This window comes from Suricata suricatta, chromosome 4 (assembly GCF_006229205.1).
Source record: "Suricata suricatta isolate VVHF042 chromosome 4, meerkat_22Aug2017_6uvM2_HiC, whole genome shotgun sequence".
NCBI lineage: Eukaryota > Metazoa > Chordata > Mammalia > Carnivora > Herpestidae > Suricata > Suricata suricatta.
The window spans coordinates 99700125-99713856 of NC_043703.1; the positions used below are offsets into that span (position 1 = coordinate 99700125).

Below are 13732 nucleotides of genomic sequence, written 5' to 3' on the forward strand. Positions count from 1 at the left end.
CCCTCTCATGCTCTGTCTCTCTCTGTATCAAAAATAAATTAAACATTAAAAAAAAAGTGGGCTGTTGAGAGATTATGATAATTTGGACTAGGGCATGAAAACACCATTACCCATTTTTCTAGAAAGAGTTGAAACAGAACTATTATTACTATTATTATTTTAGTGAGTCTTAAATGAAGTTTGGGGCTAGAAACAATTTGTAAAGTGAGTGCAATGACATGTTTTTGAATATTCAGCTAAGCGACAGTCTAAGCAGACCTGGGCCACTCAGACACCAGGGAAGGGGTTTTTGCCTTTTTACTGTCTGTAGCTTCTCTCATGTAGTGCTGCTGACTTGTAGGACAGGTGAAGCAACGTTGCTCTGTAAGCTCATGATTTGTTACCAAGATAAGCCGGAACAGCGTCACTGGGAAATCCATCGGATCTGCAATACCCTCTGACACTTAACCCCCTTTATAATGCAGTTCTTGATCGGAAATAAAAATCCTTTTCAAACCTTTCCCAGGCCTGCCTTTGAGGTAGTGCCAACCATCGGTTCTAAACTTTAGTGGGCATGAGAATCACCTGGAGAACATGTTAAAACCAGATTCTAGGACTCCACCTACAGAGTTTCTGTTTCTCTATGTTTGGGAGGAGGGGGGCCTGAGATTTGATTGTCTAAAAAACTCAGGCTGTGCTGGCGCTGTAGGGCCTTGGACTACTTCCTGAATAGCAAAGAGCTGGACCAGATGTCTCCCATTTCTGGGTACTTCCGTCCCTGGCTTTCTTTTCATAATGCTGACATCATTGGGGGCTGCTCACTGCCGAGGACCTCAGGGGCAGTGTGCTCAGCACGGGCTTGGCCAAACCCTCAGCTCTGCTTGGTCAGTGTCTTTTGGGATCTGCTCATGCTTAGGATAAAACGACTGCACATTTTTCACCAGTTCTGCCTCTTTTCTTTCCTGTTTTGTCCCTCTCTTCTGCATGGGTTGGTTTAGCTGAAGTTTCTCTTTGAAAGTTCTGCCAATTCCCTGTATGTCTACAAGCTACTCTCTTTCCCTCCCTCTATCGAACAAATCGTCTTTCTGATTCCCCTTCAGATCAATACTTGCCACTCATCATTTCTCCTCATTTTTTATGTATCTTTTAAAATATTTTTATAGCCCTATAAATATCCCATTTGTGATCCATCCTGTCTTTATTGCTTACTATGCTTTTTCATTTTCATTTCATACCACAATACACTATCATCAGGAAACAAGTGATGCCCCCTGTTATATCTACTTACAAAATACATAAAATTATCTAAGCCATTGATTCCTTCTGTCCCTTTCGAAGCAGGCTTAGTTGCTGTAGGTGGAAGACTATCTTTTTACCTCTTTGAATATTGGTTTGATCCACTTAGGATTTCCCAATGTGTTAAAAAATATTTTTTCCGTTGAGGTATAATTTAAGTTACATAGCATTCACCCTTTTTGTGTACAGTTGAATGCATTTTGAAAAATGCATACAGTTCTGTAACCCTCCCCCTCCCCAACAGATGAAGTGCAGAGCAGTGCCTTCACTCCAGAAAGTTCTCTCTTACCCCTTTACAGCCCTTGGCAACTGCTCATCAGTTTCCCATCCCCAGAGTTTTGCCTTTTCCAGAATGTGGAATTAAAATTAAAACAGAAATGTTTTTATTACATTCAAACTTGAATTTAGTCCTTGCACTTAAAAGAAGAAATTCTAAAAGCTGAGGCTATATAAATGTTGTGCCAAAAATACTCAATGGTCCTTGTAATAAGTATTTTATTTGTTTACTTTTTTGGAATAGAAAGAATATGCAGCATGGCATTTCATGATTTTTTGGTTTCAGAATATTACTTTCTCCAAAAATAGTCTTTTTTTCCATTTTTATTTTAAAAGAAAATGATTTTTAAAAACACTTTCAGAATATGTTCAGATGTGAAAGGTTTTGTTCATTTACTTACTATTTAATAAACTACATAAAAATTAAGTCAGGAAATATATACCTTTTTTAAAAGATAAACTGACATTTCTTTTCAATTTTTTTTTAATACAGGTGTTTGCTTCAGAATGGTAAGTCAATATAATCTGTTCACATTTTTTTTGGCCATTTTCTCCCTACTGTTATTTCTACTCACAGAGACAGAGCAGTTTTCTCTCTTTTTTTTTTTTAAGAAGTAACATTATCTTTTTTTATTTAAGGTATATTGAGCGCCCATTATACATAGAAAGAGGGCAGAATATATTTCTTTCATTAATTTATCTTGCTAAGTATCTTGCAGTGAAATGTAAAACTTGGGCTGAAATTTTGTGAATTGCTATTTTCTATTGTGTTCTGTAAGATGTTTTTTGGCTGAATATTGTTAGAGTGGTTCCCCTTCAAAAGAGGACCTAAAGTTGTTTTTTTTTTTAGTTTATTGTCAAATTGGTTTCCATACAACACCTAGTGCTCTTCCCCACAAGTGCCCTCCTCCATCACCACCACCTCTTTCCCTCCTCCCCCTTCCCCTTCAACCCTCAGTTCGTGACAGAGCAGTTTTCAATGTAGTGCTAGCCCACTGCTTATTTTCTGTCCTTCACAGCAAATGAAGTATTTGTATTTCTTCCAAATTGCTGCTTGAGATTTTTGATTAAAGCTGTTTTTTTAAAAGTAACCTATTAAAGCCATTCTAGCCTGCCTAGTTTTTAGTTAGTGTTTTGTATGAATTTCAAAAGTACCTCTACTGGGATAATCAAATTAAACGTTTTGGTTAGGTCTACTGAATATAAAGTATGGGGTCCTCCCGTTGTTCTGGATGAAAGAATTCCTCCAGGCACAAGTCTATATCTTGAATTGCAAAATGACAAATGTTCATGTTGCATAAGGAAGTGGTTCTCAGGTTTCTAGAAGTTAAAACTCCTTATTGCTTTAAAGTTTTTTATTTTGTTAATATACTCCTTTCCTAAAAGTTAAATGTGCATGTGTTCTCACCCACTCTCTGAGCTGGCAGTCACTAGCTTAGTTCTCTGTTCTTAAACTCAGAGGGTTCTAACATGTTCCCAACCAGTAAAGTCTCCTTCTTTTGAGATAGTCCCTTCCCCCACAGTTCAAATTCTCTCTCTTTTCATTACTATCTTCAGAACCGGCTCCTACATAAATTCTACCTGTACTCATCTGGGTTTGTATTGCTTCATTTAGTTGGGGAGGTAGAGTGTATAGATTCTTGGGCACTCTGACCTCCAGACAGAAGACTTGTTTTTTAAAAACTTCCAGTAGACAAGATCCACAAGAATTTAGTATGATGTATTTAAATTGGTTCAAAATCAAAATGTTTATAGGTTTTCATTTGCCAGTAGCATAATTGGATTTGGAACTGAGAAAAGAAATTTTTAAAAACTGTTAAGAATAATAGGAGAAATAAACTTATCTATAGACAATTAGAATGTGTGTGTGGCAAGTCCACAGCCAATGGAAGACATCAGAATCTTTTCATTGACTACCTCGTATTGCTCATAACTCGGTATTTTTCCTCAGTGATTGAAAATCTTGGTGTGCTCATCATTTGGGACCAGACAATGTAATTCAGGCATGGGGCAATGCCCTTCAGCAGGCATAGGGGCAATGCAACTGAATTTTACAGATCCCAAAACACATCATGGAAACTGGTTTTTGAAGTAATTCCCACTGTCAGCTTATTTTTTCTATAATGTACTTGTCTTTACTGAAAGAGGAATTTAGTAAAAAATACCATTTAAGTGAAGCTACTTATAAACAGAGATTATGATTGTAGGTCAGCCTCAAAACGTTTGGCATAGACTGTATATTAGGAAAAAATATTATTATCAGTCAGCATTTTTTGATGTTGTACTTTGTTTCTTGCATTTTCTCCTAAAACCAGTACACGGAAGATGAGGCAAGGAAAATTGGAGTGGTTGGCTGGGTGAAGAACACCAGCAAAGGCACTGTGACAGGCCAAGTGCAAGGCCCCGAAGAGAAAGTCAACTCCATGTAAGTAGCAAGACTAATAACATATCCATGCAATTTGTGAATTTATTTTAGTGTTTTGTTGGGTAGTAAGAATAGTAGTGATGGACCAAATTCAGTTTGTAGATGTAACTCAACTCACATCTTTTAAACATTTCCTTAGAGCTGGGAATGGAATTTGTATGCATAGGAATGGATTTCCCACTTGGGCAAGGCCCTCAAAAAGAACAACAGTGTCACTCTTTAATCTATTTGAATTGTGTTTTGTCTCTTCTAACATGGGGGCACATCCGGACCCACATATGTCTTATACAAAGTGGTTGTGAGGAAGCGTAGTGACTTTGGATGGAACTTAAAGTTCTTAAAGTAGACTTCAAGGCCAAAAGGCTTCCCTCTCCTTTTTATTAAGTGTCTTATTTATCTAATTGTAATTTGATTTTTGCTGTTGATGAAAGTGTGTTCTATGAGCTATATGGTTACTATAATGAGTCCTTGTGTCCCAAAGGAGATTGGATTCAGTAACATAGAAAAAAGTACCCTGTCATAGTCAAAAGCCTTCGTTTTTTGTAAGTTCCAATACTCTTTGTAGTCTTTTTTTTTTTAATAAAAAAGAGATGACATTTATTGAGTATTTGCTATGTTAGGCAATATGCTAAACACTTCACATAGGTTATCTCATTTAATCTACACAATGCATCGTTACCCAATTTAACTTATTTTATTGTTTGCAATTTATTTTTGTTTTTATCACTTAATGTTTTCAGATTTCAAAAGTAATGCTTTTTTGATTATTGTAATAAGTGAAGTAATAAGATACTGAGAGATAAAAAGATAAAACTAGTAAGCTGCCCCTTCCCCTCTGCTTCTCTCCCATTGGTGGCATCTGTGCCTGTGGCTTTGTGAATACTTTCTGAAGCTTTCTCTTTCACTTAAAACTATTGAAGCATTTAGTTAGAATTTGCTTGTTTTTACTGAAATGGAATACTTGATGCATATTTTTTGGTAACTAGCTTTTTTGTTTTATACACATTCATCAATCAGTAAATATATAACCACTGACTCCTTATTTTTTCCAATTTCTTTATGTATAATTACAAACTTGGTGTTTGTGTGTAAAATTGTACCCCAACTTGGAATGTGGGGGTCTAAAAATTTAGTTTCATAAAATGTAACAGTTAATGAAAAACAATAATTATCAGTATGATTGCCACAAAATGCATACAAGGAAAGATTGTGAGACTTACATTGTAAATAGTTCAATGGATGAGAAAGCGCCAAATGACCTGGGGCATTGAGTCTGGGCTGCGAGGGGCATCGATGCTCATGCCTTTCATGCTATATCCTAATCCGTGTTGTAGCACATCTTTGATTAATCTCCTTAACATAAGTGTGATCATATGTACATGCTGCCCAGCTTTTCTTTTCAACCCCTGCACACCCACTCTTCCTTCTCAGTACTACAAGTGATCTATATTAGAAACTGGGTTGGTTTTCTCCCGTGTTTGTTTCCATATTCACCTTCTCATACACATCTGATCTGCTACTGGCTATTTACCCAAAGAAAATGAAAACACCAATTCAAAAAGATATATGTAGCCTTATATTTATTGCAGCATTATTTACAATAGCCAAATTATGGAAACAGCCCAAGTGTCCTTTGACAGATGAATGGATGAAGAGGGTACGGTGTATATATCTGTGTGTGTGTGTGTGTGTGTGTGTGTGTGTGTATACACAATGTAATATCTCTCAGCCATAAAAGAAGAATGAAATCTTGCCATTTGCAACAACATGGATGGACCTAGAAAGTACAATGCTAAGCAAAATAAGTCAGAGAAAGCAAATACATGATTTCACTCATGTGTGGAATTTAAGAAACAAAACAAATGAATAGAGAAAAAAAGAGACAAACGAAAAACCAGACTCTTAACTATAGAGAACAAATAGATGGTTACCAGAGGGGAGGTGGTGGGGGATGGGTGGAATAGGTGAAGGGGATTAAGTGTTCACTTATCATGATGAGCACTGAGTAATGGATAGAATTATTGAATCACTATATTGTATACCTATGACTAACATTACTGTATATGTTTATACTGGAATTAAAAAACAAAACAAAACAAAACAGGGTTGCCTGGATGGCTCAGTCGGTAAGCGTCCAGCTTCAGCTCAGGTCATGATGTCACACACAGTTTGTGAGTTTGAGCTCTGCTTCAGGCTCTGTACTGACAGCTCAGAGCCTGGAGCCCATTTCAGATTCTGTGTCTTCCTCTCTCTGTGCACCTCCCTCACTTGTGCTCTGTCTCTCTCTTTCTTTCTCTCTCAAAAATAAATAAGCATTAAAAAAATAAAACAAAACAAAAATACATCCCAGAAAATCTGTCCAAGTCAGATGGTAGAGCTTCAATTCATTCTTTTTAGTGGCTGCTTAATAATTGACAAATGTTCGTGCACTGTTATTTATTACCTTATTGCTGAGAATTCATTTTGTTTCTTTTTTTTTCCCCCCCCCAATAAGAGCAATGCCATAATGAACATTAGAGTGGTGATTTTATATTTGGGAAATAGATTCCCAGAAATGTGGTTTGTTGGTTGACATGTCTGTATACTATTAATTTTAAAAATATTTGTCAGACTGCTTTTCAAAACAGCTGCAAACAATTTACATTTCCCCCCTTCTTCATCCTGTGGGCGATTGGCATTATTGCTGTCTAATTTTTCTTTTATTTGGTTGGGTGTAGAGTGATATGGTATTTTTTCACTGTAATTTGCATTTCTCTAATTACTGGTTATTTTGAGCATCTTCATGCTTGTGGCTATGTGGGTTTATTCTCATGAACTCACTCCCTTTCACATCCTTCACCCATTTGTCTGTGGGGCTGCTTGTCTCTTGCCAATATTTAAGAGTTGTTTGTATGTTGGTAATGATTACTAACTCGTTATCTGTAATCTCTTTTGCAAGTATTTCCTTAATTCTATCCTTTGCCTATTCATTAGTTTTGTTTATTTATAAAAGTTTTTTGTGAATTGTTTTTAATTTTTATAAACTCACATATAGTTCTCTTTTTTTTCTGATTAAGAAACAGACCATAGGGGCGCCTGGGTGGCTCAGTCGGTTAAGCCTCCGACTTCGGCTCAGGTCAGCTCTCACATTCGTGGGTTCAAGCCCCGCATCAGGCTCTGTGCTGACAGCTATCTCAGAGCCTGGAGCCTGCTTCCGGTTCTGTGTCTCCTTCTCTCTCTGCCCCTGCCCCTCTCATGCTCTGTCTCTCTCTGTATCAAAAATAAATAAAACATTAAAAAAAAAAAAAGAAACAGACCATAAATGTTGTTTCCTAGGTTTCCTTCTACCTTTTTGATGCTTTATTTATTATGTTAAGCATTTATTCCATCTGGAATTTGATTTTTACTTAGACTATGAGTCTGGGGACTATTTTCTACCAGAATGTAATAGCCAGTTGTGCCAACACTATTTTTAAATAATCACTCTTTCCCCACCAAATTGAAATACATTTCTATCATATGTTAAAATCACATATTTCTGGGTTCTGGGTTCTGTTCTTCATAGATCTGTTTATCTATTCCTAGACTAATACTCCATATTGACTTAATTATACTGGCTTTATAGGTTATTTCCCTTCACTATTTTTTAATTCATTTATTTGCTTTCTTGGGCATTAATTTTCTCTCTAAACTTTAAGATGCTTTTATCCATTTAATTGGAGTTATATTTATTTCTTTTTTTTTAATTTCCCTGATTGTCTTGTAAATATGCTTCTTAAAATAAACTTTAGGGGTGCCTGACTGACTCAGGTGGTAGAGCATGCAGCTCTTGATATCAGGGATGAGTTAAACCCCACATTGGGTGTAGAGATTACTTAAAAATAAAATCTTAAAAAAACTTTATTTTTTAGAAGTTTTAGATTTACAGAAAATTGTAAACATATTACCAAGAGTTTCCATATACTTCCCACCCACTTTCCCCTATCAAAATTCTACCTTAGTATGATATATATGTTACAATTAATGAACCAGTAGTGATATATTAGTATTAAGTTCATAGTTTATTTAGATTTCTTTAGCTTTTACCTGATGTTTCTTTTCTCTTTTAGGAGCCCATATTTTACTTGCTTTTTAATTACACGCTTTTATGGTATTAAGAGAATTGATATTAAATTTTCCCATCCAAGAATATGGACGTCTTTTCATTTTCTCAGATTTTTAAATTTATCCTTCAGTACGGTTTTATGGTTATCATCATACAGATTTTGTGCTTTCCTTGCTGACTCTATTCCTAAGTCTTTGTGTTAGTCATTTTGGGTTGTTGTCACGAAGCCCCATGGACTGGGTGATCTATAAACAACAGAACTCTGTTTCTCACAGTTCCGAAGGCTGGAAGTCTGAGATTAGGCTGCCAGCCTGTCAGGTGCTGGTGAGAACCCGAGCTGGGTCGGAGACTACCGACTTCTTATTCTGTCCTCATACGGCAGAAAAAGACCCAGCTGGCTCTCTGGTCTTTTGTTATAGGGGCACCAATCCCATTCATGAGGTGTCACCCTCATGATCCAACTACTTCCAGAAAGCTCCACCTCCAAATATTATCACACTGGGGATTAGGCAATAACGTGGGGGGGAGAGGGGGACACGTTCATTCTATAACAATATTTTATTGCCTTTTTCATGATAGTATATGGAATATTTTTCCCATTTCTGTTTCATGCTATAATAGGGAAAGTCTAGTGACTTTTGTATGTTTATCTTACAATAGAGTTACCTTATCAAATATTCTCATTAATTCTACTAAGTTTTTTGGGGGGTGGTAAACTATAGTTATTGGATTTTGTAAGTATACAAGTGTGTAGTTAGCAAAAATAATTTATCTTTTTTTCCTTTCATTTGCCCGACCCATCAAGATAATGTTGAATAATAGCAACAAGGGGCATCCCTGTCTGATTGTATTTGAGATGGTTTTGCTTCACCAAGTAGAATAGTTTGTTGTTGATTTTTGTTAAATGTACTTTATCACATTGAATTTCACTCTTGGATTTCTTGAATTAAACTCTGACTGGTCATGGAGTGGTATTCTTTTGAATCATAGCTGAATATTATTTGTCAATATTTTATCTAGAGTTTTTGCACTGATATTTGTAAGAGGGATTATGGCTTCTTTAAAAATTTTTTTTACTATATTGGGTTTTTTACTATATTAAATTTTTGTTGGCTTCATAAAATGTATTAGGAAATTTTCCATTTTTCCCTTCATTCTGGAGTAACTTGAATAATATTGGAATTTCTGTTATTAAGTTAGCTAAAACAAGTTATACAATCACTTGGTCCTGGTACCTTCTCAATGGTAGGCTACTATGTACTTTCCCAATTGTTTTTTTCTTTCTGTTATTATTATTATTATTATTATTATTATTATTACTTGTTTTAGAGAGATCCTGCACCATTGGGATAAAGGGGCAGAAAGAGAGAGAGAAAGAGAATCCCAAGCAAACTTCGCACTTAATATGGAGCCTGACATAGGGCTCAATCCCAGGATCATGGGCTCATTACCTGAACTGAAATCGAGTCAGTTGCTCAACAGACTGAGCCATCCAGATGCCACCCCATCTAGTGTATTGTAACTGGTATGTTTGAATTTTCCACTTTTCCCAGATTCATTTATGTTTTCCTAAGAAATCATCCAGTTTTTCTAGGTTTTCAAATTTGTTTCCCTGGATTTTATACTTTAAAAATATCTTTTGTTTCTGTGGTTATATGTTTTTTGAAAATTTCCTAATCTTATATAATTTTCTTCTCTCCTTTTCCTTAATTGGGTTCAGAAAGGATTTATCTATTGATAAAAAAAAAAAACCATTTGGATTTATTGATCATTCCTACTTTTTTTTGTTGTTTTGGCTTTCCAGTCATTAATTTCAATTTTCATCTTTACTAATTCCCTCTTTATTTCTTTGTTGATCCTTCTCTAAGTCTTCAACATGAGTTGTAGTTCCCTTTAGGTTCTCATTTATTTATTTACTTTAAAAGAGAGAGTGTGAGCGGGGAAGGGGCAGAGAAAATGGGAGAGAGAATCCCAAGCAAGCTTCATGCTGTCAGCCTGGAGCCTGACTTGAGGCTTAAACTCATAAAACTGTGAGGTCATGACCTGTAGCAAAATCAAGAGTCAGTTACTTAACCAAATGAGCCACCCAGGTACCCCTAGTTTTAGTCTTTTTAAGTTAGTGATGAAGGTGATTAAGCATTTGCTCCTAAATACAGTTTTTGATTTGTCCCATAGGTTGGGTAAAAAGTGCTCTTATCATTGCTTTTTGGATAGTCTGTAAGTTCTTTTTAGTTCCTCTTTGAATAATAGCTAACAGTATCCTGGGTATGTATTTTTAAAAATATCCAGTGTCCTTCTATATCTTTAATAATGTTTTTATGCCTTAAAGTTACTTTCTTTGGTATTAACAGAGTTATATACACTTTATTCCTATATGTGTTTGCACAGAATATATTTTTTCATTGGTTTATTTTCAATGTTTCGTTCTCATTGTGTGCTTTTGTTTGTTTTTATTGAAGTAGTCGATGGACAATGTTATATTAGTTTCAAGTGTATTTCAATATTTTTTATATGTGTATCTCATGTTTTTAAATTAGTGTATTTATCCAATTAAGCTTAATGGAATCACTCATGTTTAGAATTAAATGTTTATTTTACTATATTTCCCCCCTTGTACTCTTAGTTCTGTTTTCTTCTTTGTAGCCTTCATTTAAATTGCTATTTTTTATTATTCCACTTTTTTTCTATGTTAGAAGTTGTATATTCTTTTGTTTCTTTTACTAGTATTTTCCTGGAGATACAACATACAACCATAATTGTTCAAAATTTGATATTGACTTGTCTTTACTCTTTTTCCTAACAATGCAGATCCATAGCACCTTTTAAGTCCATTTAACTTGCTATTTTATTTAGATGCTAATTTCTTTTAATGTTTATGTATTTTTGAGAGACAGAGAGAAGGAGAGACAGAGTGTGAGTAGGGGAGGGGCAGAGAGAGAGGGAGTCATAGAATCCCAAGCAGGCTCCAGGCTCTGAGCTGTCAGCATAGAGCCTGATGAGGGGCTCAAACCCGCAAGCTGTGAGACCATGATCTGAGCTGAAGTCAGATGATCAACCGACTGAGGCACCCCGGAGCCGCCAGATGCTAATTTTAATGACCTATTTTAAAGTTCATAAGAAATTATTTTTAAAAGTTAGTATTTGGGGGGATATTTTATTATATTTGCCATTTTGTTGCTCTTTTTTTCTTCCTAATTCTCTGGGCTTCTGTGTAGGACTATTTCCATTCTGCCAAAAAGTGTTCTTTAGTATTTTCCTTCATTTGGGCAGCAGGTGTTGTGTTATCTCAGTTTTGGTTTGTCTCTACATGTTTTAATTTTACCTTCATTCTTAAAAAATGTCTTTGTTTCATGTAGAACTCTAACATGGTAGCTGTTTTTTTTTCTAGTACCCTGTGGATACCATTCCAGCATCTAGTATTCATTATTTTATCATGAAACTGGCTGTCAGTTTTACACTTTGCTACTTGAAAGTAATTTCGCTGCATTTAAGATGGCAACAGTAGTAAAATTGCTAGTTTACAGTTTGTGAGAATAAATATAGCATTAAGCCTGCCAGTTGGTTTAGGGGGTTTTCTTCCATATTACTTAGTTCTCTGGGTACATATGCATTGTAGGCATGAAGTGGGGTTTATCCAGGGCTTGATTGCTGCCAGCTATGAGGAGCAGAAGTGAGAGAGCAGGGTTTGAGGGAATTGACAGGAGTGTGAATAGAATGATGATGTCCTGAACTCTAGTTGGGACAAAATGAGAAATGAGCTGGGGGGAAATTGACGGGCAAAGAGAAATGATTGTCTTATTCCATTGTGGGTCTAAGGAATTGTTTTTTTGTTTGTTTGTTTGTTTGTTTTTTTAGATGGGACTGCTTTAATATTTTAAACATTTATTTATTTTTTTTGACAGAGAGAGACAGAGTGCAAGTGGGGGAGGGGCAGAGAGAGAGAGGAAACACAGAGTGTGAAGACAGGCTCCAGGCTCTGAGCAGTCAGCACAGAGCTTGACCTGGAGCTCCAGCTCATGAGCTGTGAGATCATGACCTGAGCAGACGTCAGATGCTTAACTGACTGAGCCACCCTGGCGCCCCTGGGTCTGAGGAATTGTAACAGCTTTCAGGAGCAGTGTTGTGTTGCACAATTCAGTCCCGGAATCAGGAATCAGCGGAGTCAGGGCAGAATGGGAGGGACAGAAGGGGGATGTGGGACATCTGTGATGTTTCCTGCCCCACTGTGAGTGAGCTTCTAGTGTAGGTGGGCTCTTGAACTGACTTTTTTTTTTCTGTGTCCAGTGGTTCTTTAACCGGATTTCATTTGACTGCTGCTGAGTGGAACTTCCTCCAGCTGTCTGAAAGATTATTTTGCACATTTTGGTGTTGTCTTTTCTTTTTATTGCTTTTTATTATGGGGTTTTCAAGTAGTTCCATGAGTAGAGAGAATGGGATGATGAACACCATGTGTCTGTTACCTGGTTTCAATAACAATTTCTGGCATTCTTATTTCACATATTTCTCCAGCTTTTCCTTTAGTTTTCTCTTTATTAAAACATTAAAGTGAATTTCCTGCATCATGTTATGCACCAGTAAGTTAGGGGGAGCGGTATGAAATTGCTAGTGTTTGAGAAAATTTTGAGCTACAGAACATCAATTTCCCATTGTTGAATCTAAGACTTTTACTATTTTTCTCTAACAGAAACTCTATATACCCATCAATATATTTTTCTTTCTCTTTTTTTAATGTTTATTTGTTTTTGAGAGATAGAGAGACTGAGCCTGAGCAGGGGAAGGGCACAGAAGGAGACACAGAATCTGAAGCAGGCTCCAGGCTCTGAGCTGTCAGCCCAGAGCTCGACGCGGGGCTTGAACTCACGAACTGTGAGAACCTGAGCCGAAGTTGGTCGCTTAACCGACTGAGCCACCCAGGTGCCCCTTTCCTTTGTTTGTTGAAGCCTAATTCTCCACGAGCTTCATAAGGAAAGATATGAGAGAGACAAAAAGTTTGTACCCTTGTCTGCCTTCATTTACACTCATACTTGATAGATTGTTTGAGTTTTAAAATTCCAAGCCCCCAAACCATCCCCCACTCAGAATTTTGAAGGCATAGCTCCATGACTTCTTGTGAGGCCGTCAAGAGATTTGATGTCATTCTCATACCAGGGACTGGACATTCTATCTGTTTATTTTCCTCAGAAAGCTTTTTAGATATTCAGTGTATCCCTCTTTTTCTGCATTTTGGTTATCTGTCAGAGTGCGTTTTCATTTCATTTGAAATGCTGGGCTCTTGGAGGAGGAGAATTTGTCTGTCTTTGAAGATTTCTTTCCCACTCTCTTGTTGGTTCTCCTCTTCTGAAACTTGCGTGTGGACATGATCCTCTGGTTTTCTTTTCTTTTTTTTCTCTGCTAGCTTCCAAACTTTACTGTCTGGAAACTGTCTCATTTTGTCGTCCAACTTTCTGATTAATTTTGTTTCTGCTGTGATATTTTGTGTCCGCTTTGTGGCATCTTGTTCTTGTTTTCTTCACATCTCCCTGATAGTATTGTATGTATGTTTTTAAATTTTGTTTTCTTCTGCTTTTTGCATTGTTTCTGTTTCCTCTTTTTTCATTCCTCCTTGCCTTTCCTTGTTTTTGTTTTTCTGTTTGTTTGCATATTTTCCTTACAACCATATTTTCAGTAAGTTA

General features: G+C 36.4%; 1 protein-coding gene across 4 annotated transcripts in view; it reads left to right on the forward strand.

Moving 5' to 3' along the window:
- ACYP2 (acylphosphatase 2) overlaps window positions 1-13732 on the forward strand; it is a 159914-nt gene that overhangs the window by 12253 nt on the left and 133929 nt on the right. For 2 of the 4 annotated variants that reach the window (XM_029937356.1, XM_029937355.1), the window contains exon 2: window positions 3867-3976. In XM_029937356.1, coding sequence (XP_029793216.1) covers window positions 3867-3976 — 110 coding nt within the window. Of the gene's footprint in view, window positions 1-2044; window positions 2062-3866; window positions 3977-9389; window positions 9586-13732 lie in introns of all 4 variants that reach the window. The other 2 variants (XM_029937354.1, XM_029937357.1) reach the window with 2 other exon arrangements.